Genomic DNA, 23,584 nt, shown 5'->3' on the forward strand with positions numbered 1-23,584 from the left:
TATGTAAACACCACTACATTAATTGAGGGTATTAAATGAGGTTCATTTAGGGTATACAAACATGTATGATTTGGAAAATAGATATATCCATATAAATCCCTGTACATTGGAGGAACATTAAAATAACCATATGACTCTTGATGCAGTATGAAGTGTGATATGGGTGTTTACTGGCTCCCTTCTTTAAAATCTTATTTTTGTACAACATAGTAACATAGCAATTTAGGTTGAAAAAAGTCCATTCTACCAATTTTGCCACTTAGGGGGAAATCAATTCCTCCTTGACTCCAAAAGCCAATCAGATTTCTTTCTGAATCATGAAGCTCCAAAAAGTCTAAATGTTTATTATATCCTTTCAAGAAAAAAACATGCTTAAGTCTAAAATATTTAAATACATTTTTAATTTGTACAGATAGTAACTTTTTATGTATTATTTTGTATTATTTTCTAAGGATAAGTTAATTCTTCTAAATCCTATTAATTCATCAGACCTCTTGTTACGGATTAAATTGTTCAAAATCTTTTTTTTTCCTCCTGCTTATATAATCCCTTCAATTGAATAAAATGTGCTTACTATAACATGCTGGTAAAAAAGCATTAACCTTCATGATCCTTTTCTATAATAGCAAAACATATCTCTTAACCATTTGATTGTCCTGTGCTAGGGATCAAGTTAAAGTATGCTGGTTTTAATGGCGGGTATACAATTGCAGATATTCTGTATTGTACAATGGGATGCTTTTTTTTTTATTCTGATGAGTTGCTGTATACCCCAAGATTACCTGCAATAAAGAGTTACTTAAAAAACAAAACACCACTGTAACTGATGTTAAGAAAATTGGACATTATTTATGCTATGGATATATTGTAGTTTTAATTTTATGAAAATGTGACTATGATTTTGAACAATATACTTCGGGATAAAAATATTTTTAATGTGACAAGGAAATGCTCGCTTGGGTGAATGGCATCCATGTGAAAACAGAATTCCTTAGAGACACAGGTCACCTGAAGATATTGACACTTTCTGTTGTCATTCCATTTGTTACTTCATGAAATATTATGATGATATGTTTGTATTAGATGTCATTATTTTGCCACTTGTCTATTAGTGTAAATTTTGTTCTCCCTCTCAAAATTTGTGTGGCTTAGTGTAAAAAATCTCAATTTTTAAACCACCGAGATGTATCTGGATCTATTGCTGATTGGTTGACCTGTTTATATCACTTTATATATGTTTTTCTCTTCAGTTAACTGCTTCCCTTATTTTTTGCTGCTGAGGGAGTAGTAATAAAAAAAAGAGAATGCACTATAATACGAGCCTCCGTGTCCTTAATAAAATTTTGGGGTAGGATAAATATTTGTCAGTTGCATGAAGGCCAACAAAAAATTGTGTAATAAAAAAATGATATACGTAAAACTTGCCACATGGCAATTCCTGGGAACTCCCTGGGTCTGACCAGGAGTCTCCAGATGAAGACCAGATTTATCCGCTCTCTGGGTCAGTGTTTTCCTTTAACCGGTCCCTCATGTTAAAGGCTTTTTGGGACCTCCATGCACAGCTAGCCACACCCCTATGAAAATCCACTCGCCCAGAAGAGGGAGTGTTCCAGATCCTAGGATGTTCCCAGTTATATGTGTGATATTGTGGGTCCTTACATTTCACATAACAACTGAACATCAGGTGACATTGCATGATCCACCCAAGTATTCCTAACTGGGGTACAACTTTGGCTAGCCCTAGAATTGGTTGTAGGTTATACAAAAACATGTTGTGCCCATGTTAAAACATTCTTTGTTAAAATCTGCGAGCAACTTCCAATTTAGATATTTTTACATTTCTCTATATAGATTTAGTTCCAATATTGTCAGTAATTTAAAAAGCTGTGTGCCAGATATATCAACAGTGAGGCTGGGATCTGGTATCACATGGGACTGAGAACAAAAAGCAAACAGCACAAATTACTATAATCAAGCAGAGGCTTCTCAAATATAGTGAAAAGCTAACTGCTTTAGTTAAAGCATTATATTCACGTAAATAATAAAGTTTAAGTAAAACACTTTTGTTTTTGCGGTACGTAAGAGTCCCATTTTATAATCATAGTTATTTTATTTAGCATTGATGACATTATTTAGGGAAATTGAAAATATTTTCTGGTAACCTACTGTATAGACTGCAATGTGAGGTGTAATCAGGTCTGCCAGGATTGCTAAAAGGCAATGGAGGCTAATATTCTATATCAAAGGTTATTCATCTTTAAACCTAATTTACCTAAGTTTTCAATAACGTCTGTAGACACAAACATTTGTTAAATGCTTTAGCTGTTGACCTATAAGCCAATGTCAAGTTATGAATAAATATATATATATTTTAACATTATAAAGAATGATAAAAATATTTCATGAAACATATTTTTATGATTTATCCATTTTGTTGGCAATAATAGAATAGTCTACTTCACTGGGGTTCTGGGTCTTTGTCCCTAATAGTCAGACAGGGAAGCAGTGTTCAATAATGCCCACTGCCTGCCTAGGATCCAATCACTTAAATGTCTGTCTACGGATTAATTCTTCCCTTATGCATTACTAGCTCTGCCCCCTTATCATGGCCAGAAGGGGAGCCCCTGGCAGCCAGATCGCGGAAGTTCCCAGATGTGGTGATATTGTGATGATGTATTAGAATGTATGGACCTACACACGTACACAAATACTATAGTGCAACACTAATGGAAGGTTTATGTTTACATGCTCTAACTATTATTACTGAAATTTCAGCTCCAGAGCACAGGATAGATCCTTTGCATCATACAAGAGAATTGCCCCAGAATTTCTCATCTCGAGGAATGACTTTGTCAGGGTAGGGGGCAGACAGTCAGGTATTAGGAGGGAAAGTGGGCATAATGAGGTGACACAGAGATCCATGGGGTAGCTGGGCTTCACCTGGAGACTCCAGGTCACATCTGGAGAGTTTCTAATCCTTCATTTAGTTACAGAGGTGTTAAATTCAGCAGAGTAGGTGGAACTGCATCTTTAACTGAATTATATTTTTTTGTGCCAATTTATTGTGTAATTCTCTTTAACACGGACAAATTTGCTATTTTGATTTTATGTTTTATATGCACCGCAATTAATTTTAGAACTTTGGTCAAGTTATTGCATTTATTTGCTTCAAATTATACAGATTAGCATTGTGTTTTATTGTTTTATCAGCAACCTTATTTTATGCCCAGTGATATGTTTGTGTAGATCAATGCATATTTTTTTTAAAATGTGATAAAGTTATGCTGATGTGTAAGCATACTTTGCAACTTCAATAGGGGGAGTGGCTTTGTGAGGGGGCAGGACTGGTCATCCCAGGAATTGGAGCGAGCCTATGGGAGGCAGGGCGTGTTGTTCATTGGCGCGTGGCAAACCCCAGACAGACCTACGTGGGCTGAAATAGTAGGAGAATGGGTTATGACTAAATACTGCTCTCATGCCTGGAGAAAGATTAAAGTGACCTGCAAACCTTGAGAAGCAGTGCATTGCCTGGAGACTCCAGGTCAAACCCAGAGAGTTCCCAGGTGTATGTAAGTTATTTGTGGGAATTACTTAAAAGTCAATGTGCTGAATGTAAGCCGCTCTCCAGCATGGTGAGAATCAGCTACAGGATGATACATCTTTTAGCTATTAACATTATATTTCATCTGGTATGTTTTGCCTTTTTTGAGTAACGTAGCTAGTGCAGAACCTTTAAACAGGCCTTTAACTTCTACAGAAAAATATTTTTTTTTTAGAAAACGTGCAAGATTCAAGAAATGTCATTTTTAAACCTCATTCTCCGATATATTGCAAGTTAAAATTGATCATGCATAATTTGATCCTTACAATTTTATCAATTTCTAATCATGAATTTGGTAAATTTTTCTTCCAACTTGATAACTCATTTAGTTTGCTTTCATATTTCCGACTGATATGCTAGAAAGAGACATCCACTGTGACCTGGAAGCAGACATACCGTATTAGCTCGGATATAGGCCACACCCTAAAAGTTTGGTGCTTTTTTAAAGAATAAGTTTTTTCTTTAAAAAAGTACCAAAAAAACATGCTGCCACTCTGTCCCCCCCCGAGATATGCTGCCACTGTCCTCCCTCCCCGAGATATGCTACCACTGTCCTCCTCCTCCCCCCCCGAGATATGCTGCCACTGTCCTCCCGCCCCGAGATATGCTGCCACTGTCCTCCTCTGCCCCCCCCCGACTTACCGGAGCAGACTCCCGGGTGTCTTGCGGGGCCGGCGGGGGACATCTACGCAATACGCGTATACAACTTCCGGTACCGGATGTGCCGGCACCGGAAGTTGTATACGCGTATTGCGTAGATGTCCCCCGCCGGCCCCGCAAGACACCCGGGATTCTGCTCTGGTAAGTCGGGGGTGGGCAGAGGTAAAACGCATCGTGCGGATGGTCCGCACGATGCGCTTAGACAATCTCCCGTGCTGGCACCCCCCCCGTGGGAAGTGCTGGCAGGGGAGGCTGTCTGAGCGTATCGGGGAGTAGGATGCAGGTCCCCTGCACCGCTGCGGGGGATCTGTATCCTAACCCTGCTGCCTGCCGGGCGCTAGACCCCGAATATAGGCCGCACCCCCACTTCAAAGACTTAAAGTGGGGGAAAAAAGTGCGGCCTATATTCGAGCCAATACGGTATATGACTTAACTCAAATAACAATACTACACACATAGCTAATCGGTTTGACCATTAAGAGCTAAAAGAGCACAACATTTGTGGGTTAAATATATGAAAGAGGGATTATTGCTTTTCAGCAGCAAATATCTTCCATCATTACATAGAGGTGATGTATCTTCTATAAGCATTAAAGAATAAATACTATATAGGTATATGCATTGCGAGCAGAGGAAATGGAGCATTTATAACTTGTAGATGTGTTAGCTGGACTCTGACATCACTTTATAGATAGCATTTGACAACACAACCAGATTAAAGCTGGCGAAAGAGAATTCAAATGACCCTTGGTGAATAGAATTGTCAATACATGGCCAACTTTTGCTTTAGTACTGCATTGTAATGCTTTATGAGAATAGTTTATTCAATGATTTGGTTCATTTTTAAAGTGATTTTAATAATTGAGATGGAAATTATCTCTGCATTTTTTCCACAGCTCCAGTGAGGGATTTGGTGTGGCGGAGAAGATCATACTCATCACCTTTATTTCAACAGTTATCCTGATGACCATTTTGGGAAATTTGTTAGTGATGGTGGCGGTATGTCGGGATAGACAGTTAAGGTCAGTATTCTGTGTCAATAAGAGAAATGAATAAAGTCACATAGAAACCGATCTAAAGATATATAAGCTCAGAACCTCAGAGGTCCCCCATTTTGGTGGAAACCCATCTAAACAAAAGACCAATTTACCAAGTCGCTGTGCTGTCTGAAATTAGAGACTTATTTGGCTGCCGGCAGAATAATCACAGTTAGTCACCAGGTTAGTAAATAAACAGGGACACTTATTCTTCCTTGCTGGATTGGTAAATGTAGACAAAAATGCCTTGTGTGGAGCAAGCCCCGTCAACAAAATGTGCAACATGCACATGTCCACACAAAAATACAATTCAGCTGATGAGGCTCATGTGAAACAATAAATCTTTGTGAACACAGGCCAGATTGCAGCTCTTGTTGTAACAGGATCAATTGCAATAAAGTGTTTTGTGCAACGAGTACCTTCCAGTTGCTGTGATTAGAACAATATGCCAGGGAAGGCTGAAATCACACTCACTGTGTGTTATTTAGAAGCTGAAATTGAGCACTTTCTTTTCCTCTTTTGAACCGCAACGCACCTTCTTCTCCACAGAGACTTGCTAGCTAATTAGAGCTTAGAACTTCACTGTCATATTCTCACTGCTTCATTATATAAAGACTTGACCCTGCCTTTAAACTTGAGGAATTAGCCTTTAGACTTTATTTTTTTATTATTTCCCTCTCTTGCGATTCATCAAGCTTTGTCACCTGTCAGACTCATTTTTTTTTTTTTTTTAAAAAAGAGAGGAAACAGGGAAGCATAAGCACAGGAATTTGGATATTTCTTGTTATATGATATAAATGAAATATTTGTTTAGCAAACCAGCTTTCAGTAGAGTCAGCTTGACACTTCTGAAAGTAATATAAATACTAAATGAGGAATACTGTCCCAGGTGCCAGAGTTCAGCAGATTATTGGGAAGGACTGGAGAGGATCCAGCTATCTTGGTAGATATTTGTACCAATGACAAAGTGAGTGGAAGATGGAGTCCTGAATGGTAATTTTAGGGATTTAGGTAGTATTCTTGGAGATACTACCTGTCCCATCTGCTACACCAGAAAGACAGCAGAAGATCGGCCAGCTTAATGCATGGCTGTAGTCTTGGTGGGGGCTTTTGGTTTTTAGAGCACATGATGTCATGATGGATTGCACCTGAATGCAAGAGGGTTCAATGTGCTTGGAGAGAGGATGGCTAGATGATTGGAGACTTTAAATTAGCAATGGAGAGCATTAAATACTGCACTAGACAGTGTAGAAAGGGAAGGTATTCTAGTTAGTACCCAGGTGGGTGGATCTGGGAGCTTGGTTACTACAGATAATAGGGAGAAGCCTATTAACCACTTCTACTAAGTGGAAATAGCTAAAATGACATCGAAATGAGGAAGTTATAATCATGGGCGACTTTAATCTTCCTGATGTGAACAGGAAAACCAAAATAGCTGGGTGTGGAGATTTTCTAAACGCCCTACCGGAATTATCATTTAATCGTTTTAGACCAATTTTCATTTAGGTTTTGGCTCATTTGTTTTAAGACAATGAATTCAGTTTCCTGCCCTTTCAGTTGTGGATGAAATTTGGGATTCTTTTTTTTTTATTCTGGACCAAAATTTGTTACTCCAAAAAATGTCTCCATCTCTCTCTGTGTCCCTCAGTCCTGTCTGTGCCCCCTGTATTATCTTCATGCATTTTATCTGTCACCTTTCTTGCTCACTTACCTTCTCCAGCTGTTTTCTGATCTCAAAAGAGGGGAGGAGGGGGGTCAGTATGTGAGACAGTGTCCTACTTCAGAGGAAAAACAACATCAAAAGAAAGGGGGTAGTGTAGTGCACACACACAGTGCTGACAATAGATGCTGACCTATATTATACAATAATACAATACAATAATAAATAGTATATCAATGCACAACTTTCCTTACAGGCATGTAAATGGTTAATTTCCATTTGCATAGAAGGTATGCTCCTCCAGAAATTTTTACTTTTATTTATTTATTTAATTTACTTTTTACTTAATGCAAGGAAGATTTATTTTACTGAGGGGGTGGTGGATATGTGAAACATCCTCCCAACAACTATTTACTGTAATAAAGACTTACTTAATTTAATGAAAATTTATTTTAGTCTTGATTAAAGTCTTGATTAACGTAAGGTAGATTTACTTTACTGAGGGGTGGTGGATATGTGAAACAGCCTCCCAGCAGAAGAAGCTTGAGGTTCACAGAACCCATGAGAATTGTACTTCTATTTAATGTAATAAAGTCTTACTTAATGTTATTAAAAGTTTAGTTTCAGAATTATCTGAGGTAGGATTTTGTCAATATATTTCTGACATTGCAATAGTTAACTGTAGCCTTTTGTTCTTCTTTTCCTGTATGTAACCTCTTGCACACTGTCCTTGATTGATTCCTGGGGAGTTTGCAATTGCTAATACTTAATTAGCATCACCTGTTTATTTGACTCTGAATGAACCGTAGCCAAATTTTCTGGGAAGGCTGCCAAAAATGCTAATTAAGCCTGTCTGACCCCAGAAAGGTAACATCTTGTAATTACTGGGAAATGTCCCAGAAAATGTGCCAGGGGAGATTAGTCATGTGCAGTTGGGCCCATTCTCTTTAATATTTTTATTGCAGAAGGTCTTAATGGTAAGCATGTCTTTTTTTCTGATGACACAAAGATTTGCAACAGGATTGATGTTTCTGGAGGAAAAAAAAAATTAGGTAAACTAAAAAATGGTCAGAGGTGTGGCAAATTACATTTACTGTGGATAAGTGCAAGATAATGCATATATATATATATTCTTTACATTGGGGTCACTTACATGTTTTCACGTAAAACATCGACATTTCTAGCTGTTCAATTGTAAAAAGGATCTCTAATAATTAATTAGCCGTTTAAAGTTAAACTTGGATTAGCAGAGATAGGGAGAGAGAAGGATATTCAATAAGCAATTATATTACTGCTGATATTCAATAGGTTCACAGCTCCATATAATTATTTTTATGAAATGATTATTGCTGTGTTTTGTAGGAAAATCAAGACCAACTACTTTATTGTGTCACTTGCCTTTGCTGATCTGCTGGTATCTGTATTGGTAATGCCTTTTGGAGCCATAGAACTGGTACAAGACAAATGGATTTATGGGGAGATGTTTTGCTTGGTCCGTACCTCACTTGATGTTCTACTGACCACAGCCTCCATCCTCCACCTGTGCTGCATTTCACTGGACAGGTATGTGTTAAACTATTCTCCACATGAGTGTAATGCTTCAAATTTTTAGGGGTGGTTGGGGTGTAGCAAGATGTAGATCCCTGGAATCCTTACTTTATGGTAGGCTATTTTGAGTTATGATACCAAATCCTCAGGTCTACATCTACATCTACAAGTAAGAAAGCAATTTAAAAAGGCCTGCCACGTGACGTGGACTATCACTACTTGCTATTTTAATAAATCTATAGGTGAAGTGACTGTATAAGTGATTTGGGGAAAGACAAAGATGGCACAGGCAGTGTGTTTATGGGACAAAGATGGCACAGGCAGTGTGTTTATGGGACAAAGATGGCACAGGCAGGGTGTTTATGGGACAAAGATGGCACAGGCAGGGTGTTTATGGGACAAAGATGGCACAGACAGTGTGTTTATGGGACAAAGATGACACAGGCAGGGTGTTTGGGGACAAAGATGGCTCACGCTGGGCTGTAATTTGTGTGTGTAATCTGGGTGCTGGTCAATTTCTATGTGGACACCAGAGCTGGCTTTGGGGTGTGCAACCTGTGATCTATGCCTGTATTTTTTTTTTAATCTATAACTTTAATGCTGAGTTTAAATGTGATTTCCAGTTGATCTATACCTGCAAAGCCGGATTTGTGTGTTATTCTTTTGATCTATATCTGAAATGTTATGTTTCCATACATTATTTATGTATACCTGCAAATACTGGGTTTGTAGATCCTATTCAGTTGATCTATATCTGTAGTGCTGTTTCCATGTGTTGTTGGATTATACCTGCAATGCAAGTGTTGTTTACATGTGTTGTTTATTTGATCTATACCTGAACGATGGGGAGGAAGGAAAAGAGAGATGTGGCTTAGTGAATGAGGGGACAAAAGGACTCTGAAAGGTCCTCTCTCCCGTACTCTTCCCCAAAGTCACAGTAGAGTCAGGAGGGAAGACTGCACATCTGCAGTCAGTGTGGAAACATTTTTTTTTTTGGTGTGGGAGCGGAGGGAGTGATTGCATGCTAAGGTGCATGGAGGGGGTGCAAAGGAAATAATTGCCTAGAGTCCAGTTTTTTCAATATTTAATGGGAAATGTTTTTGTTACAAAGATTACACTGTTAGCTGTCTTTTTTCCTATATTCAATGTATTTAAGGTACATTATTGTTACCAGTGTTTCCAGTTATATATTATTGTGCTTGTTTGCCCTTGCACATAAATAATCTCTAATTAAAATGTATTCCCTTTCTTTTTTGTCGAGGGGGCGCCAGAGAACTAGTCCGCACAGTGCGCCTGAACACTTATGGCCGGCCCTCCACAACACTATATGCTCACACACATTTGGTCATATAGTGTGTGTATACATATGTGTGTGTGTGTGTGTGTGTGTATGTATATATATATATATCTTGTGACAAACCCTGTAGCATGAGGGTCACAAATGTTACAGTTAGGGGTCTTAAGTACAGCCCTCAAGGGCAATCAGAGTCAGGAACACCAGCTTGTAGCAAAAACAGTGCTGTATTTTTAACTGCTCAAACTGGTCTTCTCCAGGGCCTCTCCTAGCCCTGGGAGCACAGGGAAATGTTCTCTTCCCCCAACAGTCTCTCTGATTATCAGACTCCAGGGGTTGCAGTGCTTATTTATTGGCAACTCCATTATGTATTGTAAAAGCACAAGACTATTACTTTATGAAGCACAGTAAAAAGGAACTACCATCCTTTCAGGCCTCATAGGAATCCCGGACCAGAACCTACAGACTTCTAGCCTCTTGAAAAAGCCGGCATGGATTTTCCACAGAATGGGGGAACGGAGCATTGGCCCACCCTGCTCTCCAGTTGCTCCACCCAAGGGACCCATATGTTTGATCTGCATAGTTCCTGTACCCAAATGCCATGCTAATCATCAAAATAATACATTTGTCTTAAACTATGGTCTGATCTTCCTCTAAATTACAATAATATACACAATGTGTTTTACTAACAACATACAACTTATTTTATTGTTCTTATCTACATTGAATTCATCATTTAAATATTCACAACGTGGTTTAGAAAAACCTCTAGGCTAATCACTTCAACAAAAGCTAATATGAGTCAGGAGTCAGCAAACCTGGAGTTGAATCAATGAAAAGGGACTGGGTTTTTTTTTTAGGTTTTTTAGGTTTTTTTTTTTTAGCTTTTTGGCTTAAAAGAATGGCCAGCCACCACAGAGAAAGCTGCTCTCCAAGAAAACCCAAAACATTGCTGCGTGCCTGAGGTTTAATTTTTTGGTAAGAACATGCAGCACTACGTATGGAGTAAAGGTCATCGCATACCAACAGCCTGATTTGGGGCTGATTTGCTGCCTCGGGGCCTAGACAGCTTGCCATCATTGAGGGGACAATAAATTCCCCATGTTATCAAGGTATCACACAGGATAATGTCAGGATGTCAGTTGCCAGTAAAAGTTGGGACAATGACCCTAAACCTCACAGTAAATCTACCACAAAATGGCTTAAAAAGAAAATCCACCATATGGAGTGGCCCAGTTAGAGCTCAGACCTTAACCCATTCGAGATGCTGTGGAATGACCTCAAGACAGCTGTTCACACATCCTAAAAATATGGCTTAAGTAGTTCTGTAAGGAAGATTGGTCTAAACTTTCTCCTAAACGTTGTGCACATACAGTAACATACTTACACATGTAAGACTAACATCTTAACTTACACTCACATACTAATATACAGTACATACATACAGCAACATACTTATACAAACTAACATATTTATTTAGACGAAAACACGCAACCTACCATTGTTGGCTCATGAGGGGGTAGGCTGGTGCCAACTCCTCTGCTCCCTCAAAGTCCTCATATGCTATGTCTGAGCCCTAAGAAAATACATCATATTCTTACAGTCAGACCCAGTGTGTTGGGCCTGAGGAAGCATTGACCTTGATTTTGGGTCCTGATTCTGTTTGACTGATATTTGGCTTCCCAAACCGGATTAGGTCCACAATTTGACTCCGGACATACTGCTTGTTGCTAACTAGGACTGGCTTCTGATTCCTCTCCGCCTTGTGGTACAGTTCTAGGATCTGAATACCTCTCCAGTCCAATCTAGGCTCCTAGGATCCTTTAAGAAAATTATTGTGTCATCTGGGGAGGGGGGCCCAGACCATTTGTTGTGTAAGGAGCCCCAACATTTCTGATGGCAGCCCTGGTCTCACACTCTCTCATGCTCTCTCACACTCTCATTCACACTCCATAAATGGATTTGATTTAGATTTTTCTGCTTAGGAAAACATATTTGCTTTCGATAGGAATGCAATCTTATCACTTGTGTCATCTAAAGACAAACAAAGGGACCTATTTACAAGAGAACAGGTTTCAAACCTCTCAGATTCATTTTTACAATGAGTTAACTGCAGATAACCTATTGATTCATTCATGTAACTTGCCAAGACGTAAGATAAGGACACCCACAACAAAAGACTTTGCGTTTTGTAATACAACAAAAACCCATAAGGTTGTTTGAGACCAAAAGGAATCTAAAAATGCTGTTATTTTTCTCATTAACTATAATGCTATATATCTTGTGATTTGTCTGCTGATAAAATTATCATTACCTGGTAGTCTGAAGTTTCCTAAAGCATTGATAATTAAAAACAAGGTTATGTACCATTCAGTTTCTAGCATATCAAAACACACAATATACCATGCAATATGTCAATGTGTCAATGGTAGGACCCTTGGCCTGAGATGAATGAATTATTATGTCATGTGCCACTTTAGGTGAACCTCAGGACTATAACAGTAGGAAACACTCTTGGACCAACCAAACCTAGGGGCAATCCTAAATCACAGAACAGGACAAATGACATAAATCATGCAGGACGCAAATGCATTCAACACCAAAGGCACATCAAGACGTGAAAGGAACAAATGATTAGTGGTAATATCATGTCATAGTGTTGCACTTCACTCCATCAGTAGAGTAAATGCACAAACGTCTAAAAAATGTCAATCAATAACAAGGAAAACCATTGGACACCAAAATGCAATTTTAGGATCTGAAGTTATTGTATTATAGTTTCTACATTCCAATAAACAATTAATTTACGCTTTTTTTTGGCTAGGCTACAGTCCAAACCTTTATAGACAACACACAGTAGTATTACTCAACAATTTAACATTATCACTGTTAAATTGTCCTTCATTTCCCAAGGTAGGAAATGCCCATACATAGACTAACGTGCTTTAGCTTTTCTTTTTTGCTAATGCTTTTTATTCAATCTTGATAATTGAAACAAAAAAACATGGTTTCACTGAAAAACCTTTTCTGAATATGTGCATTGATTACTTTAGATATCTACTAAGATTAAAAAAGATACCAATAAAATTACATAGCAGCTGTCATTTAATTGGTCATTTAATGGTGACTTTTGATGTTAGTGTAAATTTAATTCACACATACATATATACATATACAAACACCACCTTTGTGGTTGTGGCTTGAGCCTCTTTCTAGTAATGTGGTGGTTAAGGATTTTAGTATTTGTAGCTCAATGTCACGTAAACATTTTTTATTTACTGCAGCCAAGAGGATACTCTGCTTTGTAAAAAATATAGTTCTTTTTTCCTGTTGTATAAATTACACTTAAACGTTGCCCATAATCAATTACAACGATGGAATCTACTTTGACAAATACATTATCAAAACAAAAATACCCCTAGGAAATAATGGGTTAAATACATTTTAGTCTTCCAATATTTCACGCATCAACGTACACATTTGTTTCAGCCTACAAAATGAATGATGGTAGTTTCTTTTTCCTGTGCTTCAGAAAGTAATAGGCTTGTGCTTTTACAATACATAATGGAGTTGCCAATAAATAAGCACTGCAAAGTGTTATTAAAAATAATACAGAAAAAGAAGCCCTGAACTCTGCCTCTTAACAATGACTTATGAATTGGTATAATTGAAATCTCCTCTATTGTGCTGGATAGACCACAGATGATATTTATCTAGCACAATACAGCAGCCCAGCTGTCTGGAGAAAAGAAGGTCCTATACATATGATCCTACTGTATCTATCTTTCTCATGCAGACTTTCATGTTGTTATTCTTTGAGCAATCTAAGACTGAATGCTAGATATAGCCAAGAAAGGGAGAAGCAGGCATTGGCAGAGAAACATTTTAATGGGTAAAGGGTCACAGAAAAATAATAAGAAATGTATTTAACAAGATATCACTTCCAACCTCTACCGCTGTAAAACAGGAACATTAAATAAAATGAAAAGCTGGAGAGGACATCCAAACCAAATGTATTTTACATGTAAAGATCATATTTAAAAGTATTTAAATGACTTTATGGGACCTTGAAGCTTGTTCTCCAACATATACTATAGTTTCAATGATTCCACCACCTGGGTACAATTACCGTAGTTGCTCGATTATAAGACCACCCTGATTATAAGACGACCCCCCAAAATCTGAATATTAATTTTAAAAAAAGAAAAAGCCTGATTATAATACGACCCTATAGGAAAAAAGTTTAATTCATGTAAACTTTTTTTTGTTGGTTTTTACTTCCTTTTATTTGCCACTCTGCCCCCAGAAATGCCTTATGCCCCCTATGTGCCACTTTGCCTCCCTAATATGCCTTTTACCCTCCTATATGCCACTCTGCCCCATGTTATGCCTTTTAAACCCCTGTGCCACTCTGCCTCCAGAAATGCCTTATACCCCTATATGCCACTCTGGCATATAGGGGGTTAAAAGGCATATCATGGGACAGAGTGGGATATAGGGAGTTAAAAGGCATAACATGGGGCAGAATGTCATATAGGGGGACACTTACACACCCAGACACTAATATACCCACTTACATACCCACTCTGACACTTACATACCCACTCTGACACTAATATACACTCAAGCAACGAAGGCACTTCACTCACTGTGATGCCTCAGCAGGCACTTACTGCAGCTCCCACGGGATCACACACAATGACGCTGTGTGACCCCGCTAGGCCCCGCCTCCTCCAGAAAATTATTGGATTTGGGACGAGACAGTCCTGGTCTTTCTTCTGTTGTCTCTTATTGGCTCTGCTTCCCCGGCAGTGGACGGGCTTCCCCGGCAGTGGGTGGGCTATCCCGGCAGTGAGAAGGTACGCACAGATGCAACCATATTCACCGGTTCTCGGTGATAGATGCCGGTGGAAGTGCCGGCAGCAGCTGAGGTTATCAGACAGGAGGGATCCAAGTCCCCTGCAGCGCTGCAGGGGATCTGGATCTTAGTCTCATAGTCAGACCTCTATTTGAGGTCTGATTATAAGACGACCCCGATTATAAGACGAGGGGTATTTTTCAGAGCATTTGCTCTGAAAAAAACCTTGTCTTATAATCGAGCAAATACGGTATATCATTTTGGCAGATACAGCTATGTAGATGAAGTATATGTAGAATCAAAAACATTGCAAGTGTCTTACTTTTATGAGGGACAGTGCCTGTTTTGGGATGAAGAACTTCTTTAATTCTTTTCTAAGAGCAGAGATTGTCTGGTGGGTACGTACAGTATTCTACAAACAAGAGAGTCAAAATATTTTTGTATATGAATAGCAGAACATATTATTTATAAATTAAATTGTGTAAATAAAATACAATAGTTCTTTTTTAAGTGCCTGATTCAATAACATACAGTAAATAGGGATCAATAAGTAATTCAAAATGTTTTTGGAAATCCCTGCCCTGTCGATACATTTTCACCACATCCTCTAAAACAAAAGTGTCCCTTCTTGCCAATTTGAAATGTTTAGAGTTATGCTGTCAGGGTTCAAAATACAGAGTTGACCTGTTGGGGACATTTTTAGATTTAGATGTCTGTTTTATTTTTGTAAAGTTAACCTTTAACCGTTAACTAATCTAGAATCATTTTTTAAGAACCATATATATTTAATTTTAATTGTACTATACAGGAAGACCCACATGAAATTGTCATGGAGCTATTCAGTTTAAGGATACACAGGATATTTGATTAATACATCAATTCATGAAAACTGATATTCCTGGTCTCAGATGGGAGACTATTTCAAAGTTTGTGATGCTTATTAGTAGGCGTTCATTTACAGATAACAGACACTACTGAGGTCTTCAAAGCTATCACCCTCGTCAAACCCTCTGCATGCTTGTAGAAAACACTTCTGAATTTCGTTCCCTCCATTCTGAATTAGTTCAACCAGGTGATCACATATTGTTGGGATTGAGTTATGATCTCTAGTTTTGATCTAGTTTAGCTACTGTCTTGCTTGCTAAGCTCTGTCTAAATATCTAGGATGTTCCAGAAAAAAACGACTATAGGTGAATCTTTCCAGCGTAAACAGTGAATATGTTGTATTATCTGTGTCTGCAGGTAACAACATTGAAAGCACACTTTTTTGTGTATCCATGACCTCTTCAGTTGGTCTTCAATGTGACCTCTGCTGAGAGATATGTTCCATTAATTATAACAAACTATACATACATTGTAATTGGTAATTTCATTTTGTGGTTTTATCATGCTACTTCTACGGGTATCTAGCAGTGAGAGACATCAAGTTTATTGCATACATGAGATATGTGTTCATTTAAGGTGCATACTTATATGACTTATCTCTTCCGTTGATTAAAATGAACCCCTTAATATTACACTGAGCACACAATCTCCTGCCTTCATTCCGGAATGTCATTTTATCCCCCGCAGACTGGGAGATAAACCTTTATGCAGCTGCTGAAAATTAACTAAGTAATTGTAGTAACGATGAACCTGTACCCAGGTTCCTAGCCTAGAGCATATATCCTTCCATTAGAAAAAATATAAGGTGCTTTGTTCTCAATATTTTTGTTAAATGGTTACACCAAGGAAAATAAATCTTGTGCTTATTCTGAATTAGACAGATACCACAAATTACTTTATTTTTTAACATAAAATTATTTGGTTGAGATGTAGTTATTTATTTATGTTCGCTTGGGAAATGGCTGAAAGGGTTACATTATTTTTCACTATGCATAATGTAAAGATTGCATTTTATTAAAAGAATTAGTGTATATGCTGTCTCTCTTTCTTTCTTTCTTTCTCTTGATTCTACCTCCTCATGCACACAACATTACCCAGCAGCCCCTGACCTACTGCACACACCTTTCAGCAATCTCTCTCCTCCCCGAACATGACACAGTCAGCAGACTTTCTCCTCACTACACACAACACTATGCATCAGACTATCCTGGACACACACATATATATTCTTCTGGTTCTTTGGCGTGTTTGTGTCAGAGTGCTTGTCTGTGTATATGTTTATGTGAGTGTTACTGTATTGTGTTAGAGTATGATTGTCAGATTACAGTGTTATAGTGTCTCTCTGTGTCAGTGTATGGTGGTGGAGTGTCTGTGTGTGTTAGTGTACAATATTGTGCAGTGTTATTATTATTATAATTATTATTATCTTTTATTTATACAGCGCCAACAGTTTACGCAGACAAGACAAGAACTGACAGACTAAGACAAACCGATACATTAGGTGATGAGAGCCCTGCTCGCAAGCTTACAATCTTGAGTTAGTGTACAATATTGTTAGTGTATGGTGGAAGAATGTGTGTGTGTTAGCGTGTGTTAGAGTGACTTTGTGTGTTAATATGTACTTGTATTAGTCTGTGTGTAAGTGTTCATATGTTAGTTCTGGGGGAGTCGGGGTGGTGCCAAAGAAATCCTGCACCCAGGTGCCAGTAACTCTAGGCTCACCTCTGCATTCAAAGTCTGTGCAGGAACTGACTTCATTAGATAACGTCGACTTCATTAGCAATACCATAAAGAATCAGTAAAATGTCATAGATTACACGACAACAACAGAAGCCTCAGGTCTGCATATAAAGGGCTTTGATTCGAACAAAGTAAAAACGTTTTCATCTATGCTTGACTACATTACTAAATACAGCACTTTATTTTGTGCTTACTTGTTTTAGAAGTTTTTGTGCCTTGTGCTGGAAATAAGTGCTGGAGTAAGTCTCCTGAGTATTTTTTTTTGGTAGTAAATACGGTATATATAAGTTTTCCATGCCTATTAACGTCTGCTGTATACAAGAAGAATGATCCTGTAGTAATACTGGTGACATAAGGAGAAACAGCTCCAAGGTAGGAATATGAGAACACAGGTCATATAGAATACAGTTATTATTATTATTATTAGCATCAGTTTAGCTTTAATGTATTCTGCATTATCTTGTAATGTGGTAAAAATGTTTGCAGCGGAAATGAATAATATAATCACCCTCTAATGCCCCATTATGTGATTTGTAACTCAGCAGCACACCACCGCTTGCATCTTTATATGTAAATACTGTCAGCGACATCAAATTGTACTTGGCAAATGGAATAGTAATGATGGGAAGAAGCACCGGCTAGTCATGGATGATAAATCTTTAATTTTACCAGTGACATGCATGTCATGTTACATAAAACAAGTAGGTGCCGTTTGATGACAACTTTAGGGGTCTTTCCATTTCACCTGTCAGTTATAATGTAAATTGATAATGAGAAACACGCTCCATGATATTAACAATAAATATCAAATAAAAAAAGAACAGCGTTCGACTGGAATCAAGCATTGGCGATCACGATAACGCAATTCTATCGGTTGCATCAAAATAGAACATGATTACATCAGTAGTGGGAAAATTAACAGAAACCATATTAAAGGAAAGAATTGTTAAATATCTAAATGTAAGTGACTTGCTGTGAGATTGTGTACGAATAACCTAATTTAAAAAAATACATAAGATGGGAGCGATAGGTTGTCAAAGTGCAGTGTTTGGATGTTAGACAGAAGGTGGTTTTTAATGGTGGCTTTTCAGTGGAAGGTTTTACTTGTGTCTTACTGTGGTTCCTTGGGGATCTGTACCAGGACTTATTGTGTTTAACCCCTTAAGGACAATGGGCGGTCCCTAAACCCATTGAAAACAATGCATTTTGGGCCCGTACATGTACGGGGTTTGTCATTAAGGGGTTAATAGTTTTACTAGTGATATTATTATTATTATTATATTTCTGAGGGTAAGGTATATGTTTCTGCAGATGGTACAGATGTCTAAAATAATGATTTTCATAAATTAAAAGAATGAATGAAATTGTAGTAGCTGCAGTTTAATGCTAATAGAAATCTTGAATATAAAAAAAAGACTCAGGAACAAAGAAGGTTTGACGTTTTTACAGCAAATATTATAGACTAGTAGGGCAGACTAGTTGAGTCGAAAGGTTTTTACCTGCCTTTAAACTCTCTGTGTATATGACCCAACTGAAAAAGTGCTGTAAATCCAACATCTTATAATTGAAAAATAATGTTTCAAATGGTAAATGGTAGGTATATCGACATCACCTATATTGGAGGAAGCAAGTGTGTTTTCAGAGAGTCTACGGAAGAATGTTTCTTGACATGTTTTAGGAAGATGGAATTGGAGACATTTGAACCTGACGTTATGATTGAAACAGGAACTGCCTTGTTAGGCAAATTATACAGATGAGAAATTCTTAACCATTTGTCAAGGACAAAATAACCCATTGGGAAATGATGGTGCCTTTATTGGTCAATCTGCTTATAATTATACCAGGTTTCACAGAGGTTAGGTTTATTCTATAGGTATAACTTCCCCCCAAAAAATAGATTAGTATGGCCTTGTAGAGACAAAGCAAGGATTCATACAAGAATGATGAATAGCTATTTTAAAGTCAATTTTCAGGCCTATTACTGTGAGATATATGAACACACAAAAGAGGTGAATCATCCGAATTTTTACCAAAATGTGATTCAAGGTTGGCTGTTTTCACAGCACAAAGCTCAACAAATCTTAGGTTACATAGCCTAGTGTGTACCAAAGGAATTGTCTGAATGAATATTTCTATCTAGAATAACATAGTTTATTCACTAGTTTTTTCTACATCTTCACGTGTTTCTGCATGATTCTGAAGATAACAAGTTAGAAATATTTAACCTTGTGGTTTATATAACTTTCACATTTGTACTAATAATATCATACAGGGCCAGGCCTTCCATACAAGCCAACTAGGTGACTGCCTAAAGCCCTAGGCTGGTAAGGGGGTGCTGTCATTGGAGTTCTTTTTTCCAATATTAGCTAGCAAACACACTCAGTACAGACAGCAACAATGTTGTTCTCATTATCAATCTCATCATCAATCTCATCATCAAACATAGAGGCATGTTTTCTGGACTTTAACCTCTTAATTTTCGGGATTTTGTGGTACCTTAAGTTCCCAAGCTAATTTGCCATTTTTGACGTATGTCGGTTCAACCATTACTTCTCTTTTCTGTGAACTGTGTACCCATGTAAATTATATATTGTTATTTCAAGGAGAAATAACGATATCTTTTGATACAATAGTTACATGATTAGCTGAATATTTGAGATAAAAACACTCAAAAACTAGAGAAAATAGAATTTGTTTTGTTTATTTATCATCTCAGAATCCTCACAAAATGAGTTAAATTGACAAAAATATCCTAAAAATCTATTCAGGGGGCCTTATTTAGGAAATTCCTATACAGAATTTCCATATTCCATATCCCAGCAGTTATATAGTATATAAGGTGTATATTATGGTTTCAAAACTGTTGATTTTTTATATTTGGTATGCTGGGGTTGCAAGTCTAATTTTGAACAAAGAAACCAAAAAAAGCAGATAGACCAGCATACTTCATCAGGAGCATTGGATCCTTTTAATGCAGCCATTTGGCCACCAGTCACTGCCAATCACAGTAAGCTTAGCAATAGTTTCCTGCGCTTTTTCCACCAACGCTTCTATGTTGCTTAGGATTTTTTGCACAGGGTATGTGTTAAGGCAGGGAAATCCAGCCAATTTTATTTAGCTGCATCTACTGATTAAGGAAATGCCCCACATGGGATGTTTTTTTAATGATTTTTGGCACAGAAAGAGGAAAGGATCCTGGCATTGAAAGCTTACAGTCTGGTACGCACTTCCTTTTAATCTAAGGCTTATTGGATGCAAGGCTTTATTGTCTCTGTACCTGAATCAGGGGCGTACCTAGAGTATTTGGCACCCGGGGCGGATCCTGTAAGTGGCACCCCCCCCCCCCAAATGTAAAGACATCTACAAAATTATGTTGGCAAGAATATTTATTGCACCAATTTGTAAACTGTATGTCAACTGTAAACAACAAGAAATCTGAAAAAAATAAATTAATAACTTATAAGTAAAATAAATATGTTTAAATAACATTTACTGAACATATAATAGTGCTTTCTTTAATAACCCCCCCAAAAAAACAACAAACACAACAAGTTTCTAAGAAGACCTAACAAATGAGTGACAAACATTACAAATTAAGTACTGGCTAAGCAGCTAAAGACACTATAAACTAAAAAAAAATCTGATATTATAATCAGGAGTCACCATAACATTGTTCTCTTTTCATTTAAGCATTTGCATATATAGTGGTGTTGCCATGTCGACTCATGATTATATATACCATATGAACCAGACACTGACAGTGGTATAGCATGACACCTATCACTATATACTGAGCCAGGCAGTGACGGTGGTACAGCATAATGCCTATCACTCTATACTGAGACAGACATTGACGGTGGTGCAGCTTAAGTAATTTCATTATATATTGAGGCAAACATTACAGTGAAACAGCATAACTCCTATCACTATACACTGAGCCAGATACTACAGTGGAACAGCATAACACCTATCACTATAACTGAGCCAGATTTTGATGGTGGTACAGCATAACCGCTATCTTTATATACTGAGCTAGACACTTATAGTAGTACAACATAACTATCATCATACACTGAGGCAGACATTGACAGATGTGCAGCACAACTGCTATCATTATATACTGAGACACGCGCTGACAGTAGTACAACATAACTGTTTCCATTATATACTGAGGCACGCGCTTACGGTGGTACAACATAACTGTTATTATATACTGAGGCCCACATTGCCGGTGATACAGGATAACACCTATCACTTTATACTGAGCACACATTGACGGTGGGGCAGCGTAATCCATATCACTATACATTGAGCCTGACATTTACAATAATGCAGCATAACCCATATCACTATATACAAAGCCATTGATGTGGTGTAGGCCTACCACTTCAGTGTCTGGCTTAGTATATAGTGGTAGGGGTTATGCTGCATTATAGTAAATGTCTAGATCGATGTATAGTGATAGGGATTATGCTGTACTGCCCTCAACTGCAGATCAGGGGAAGACTGTGAGAGTCAGTACAGCCTTCCCTTCTTCTGACTGCACCGTGACATTGGGAGGTCCTCTCCCCGTAATCATCCCCAAAGTCCATTTGTCCCCTACGTCACTAAACCACAACTCTCTTTTAATTACTCCCTGTAGTTCAGGTGTAGATCAAATAAACAACACATGGAAACAGCACGTGTAACTGAATAAGACATAAATATCCTGTATTTACAGGTATACATAAATAATGTAAACAAAGCCAGCGTCCACATTGCCCACATAGAACCTGACCAGCACCCTGCGGTGGGGGTGCAAGGCCTCTGTCTCCCAGCTCTGCCACTGTACGGAACAGTATAGAGTGATGGGAGTTATGATGTACTTTAGAGCATAATTATAATGAAAAAGACATTGGAAATGGTACAGCATAACACCCATCACTCTCACACATTTACCAATCAACACATATACCAATCCACAGATTCCACACATACCAATCCACAGATTCCACACATACCAATCCACAGATTCCACACATACCACACATACCACACATACCAATCCACAGATTCCACACATACCAATCCACACATACCAATCCACAGATTCCACACATACCACACATACCAATCCACAGATTCCACACATACCACACATACCAATCCACAGATTCCACACATACCACACATACCAATCCACAGATTCCACACATACCAATCCACACATACCAATCCACAGGTTCCACACATACCAATCCACAGGTTCCACACATACCAATCCACACATTCCACACATACTAATCCACACACATACACCAACCCACACATATACCAATCCACAGATTCCACACATATCAATCCACACATTCCACACATACCAATCCACACATACCAATCCACAGGTTCCACACATACCAATCCACAGGTTCCACACATACCAATCCACAGATTCCACACATATCAATCCACACATTCCACACATACCAATCCACTCTCACTGTCACTCAGTCTTAATGAATGATTTCCTACCTTCTTTTCTACCTATTTTCTTCGTACAGCAGTCTTCCTCTTCGCTCCTCTTCTTCTGTCTTCTTCCGGGTCAGAGGGCACTGTGGGCGCGGCTTCAGTGCCGCCGGGGTTTGTTGTCAGATCCCGGCGGCACTGAAGCCGCGCTCACAGTGCCCTCTGCACAGCAGCAGTTGCCGCGCGGATCGCGAGGGAGCAGTATCGGAGGTCTTTAACAGACCTCCGGCTCCCTTGAGTGATTTTAAGCCGGTTCAGGGGAACCGGCTTAAAATAACTCAAGGGAGCCGGAGGTCTGTTAAGGACCTCCGATACCGCTCTCTTGCGAGCCTGCTCCTCCAGCGGCGGACATTACTGTCCGTCTCTGGAGGGGTGCCGGGTGCCGGCAAGTTGGCACCCCCCTGATGAGCGGCACCCGGTGCGGACCGCCCCCCCCGCCCCCCGCTAGGTACGCTACTGACCTGAATAAATACATAGACAGTGTTCTCTAATGAAGCATTTTTTCCAGGTGACATGCACATTTCCCCGTGTTTGTAGAAAGCATTTTCCATTTCTGTGTGTGATATCGTCTTTATTTACATGGCTTTTCTGTGTCTTTCAAGATACTACGCTATCTGCTGCCAGCCTCTGGTTTACAGGAATAAGATGACCCCACTACGAATAGCTCTGATGCTCAGTGGCTGTTGGATTATTCCAACTTTTATATCCTTCCTCCCAATCATGCAAGGCTGGAACAACATTGGAATTCTAGACTTGGTGAGTAACCCAAACAAGAGACGTACAGATTTCTTCTTC

The 23,584-nt window shown here is 38.5% G+C and overlaps 1 protein-coding gene across 1 annotated transcript in view; it reads left to right on the forward strand.

Moving 5' to 3' along the window:
* The first annotated feature begins 1,428 nt into the window (after positions 1–1,428).
* HTR4 (5-hydroxytryptamine receptor 4) overlaps positions 1,429–23,584 on the forward strand; it is an 83,859-nt gene continuing 61,703 nt past the window's right edge. Inside the window, exons 1-5 of the mRNA XM_053463647.1 lie at positions 1,429–1,501; positions 2,776–2,857; positions 5,158–5,283; positions 8,321–8,521; positions 23,392–23,545. Of these exons, the coding sequence (XP_053319622.1) occupies positions 1,429–1,501; positions 2,776–2,857; positions 5,158–5,283; positions 8,321–8,521; positions 23,392–23,545 (636 nt within the window). The remainder of the gene's footprint in view (positions 1,502–2,775; positions 2,858–5,157; positions 5,284–8,320; positions 8,522–23,391; positions 23,546–23,584) is intronic.

This window comes from Spea bombifrons, chromosome 4, assembly GCF_027358695.1.
Source record: "Spea bombifrons isolate aSpeBom1 chromosome 4, aSpeBom1.2.pri, whole genome shotgun sequence".
Classification (NCBI taxonomy): domain Eukaryota; kingdom Metazoa; phylum Chordata; class Amphibia; order Anura; family Pelobatidae; genus Spea; species Spea bombifrons.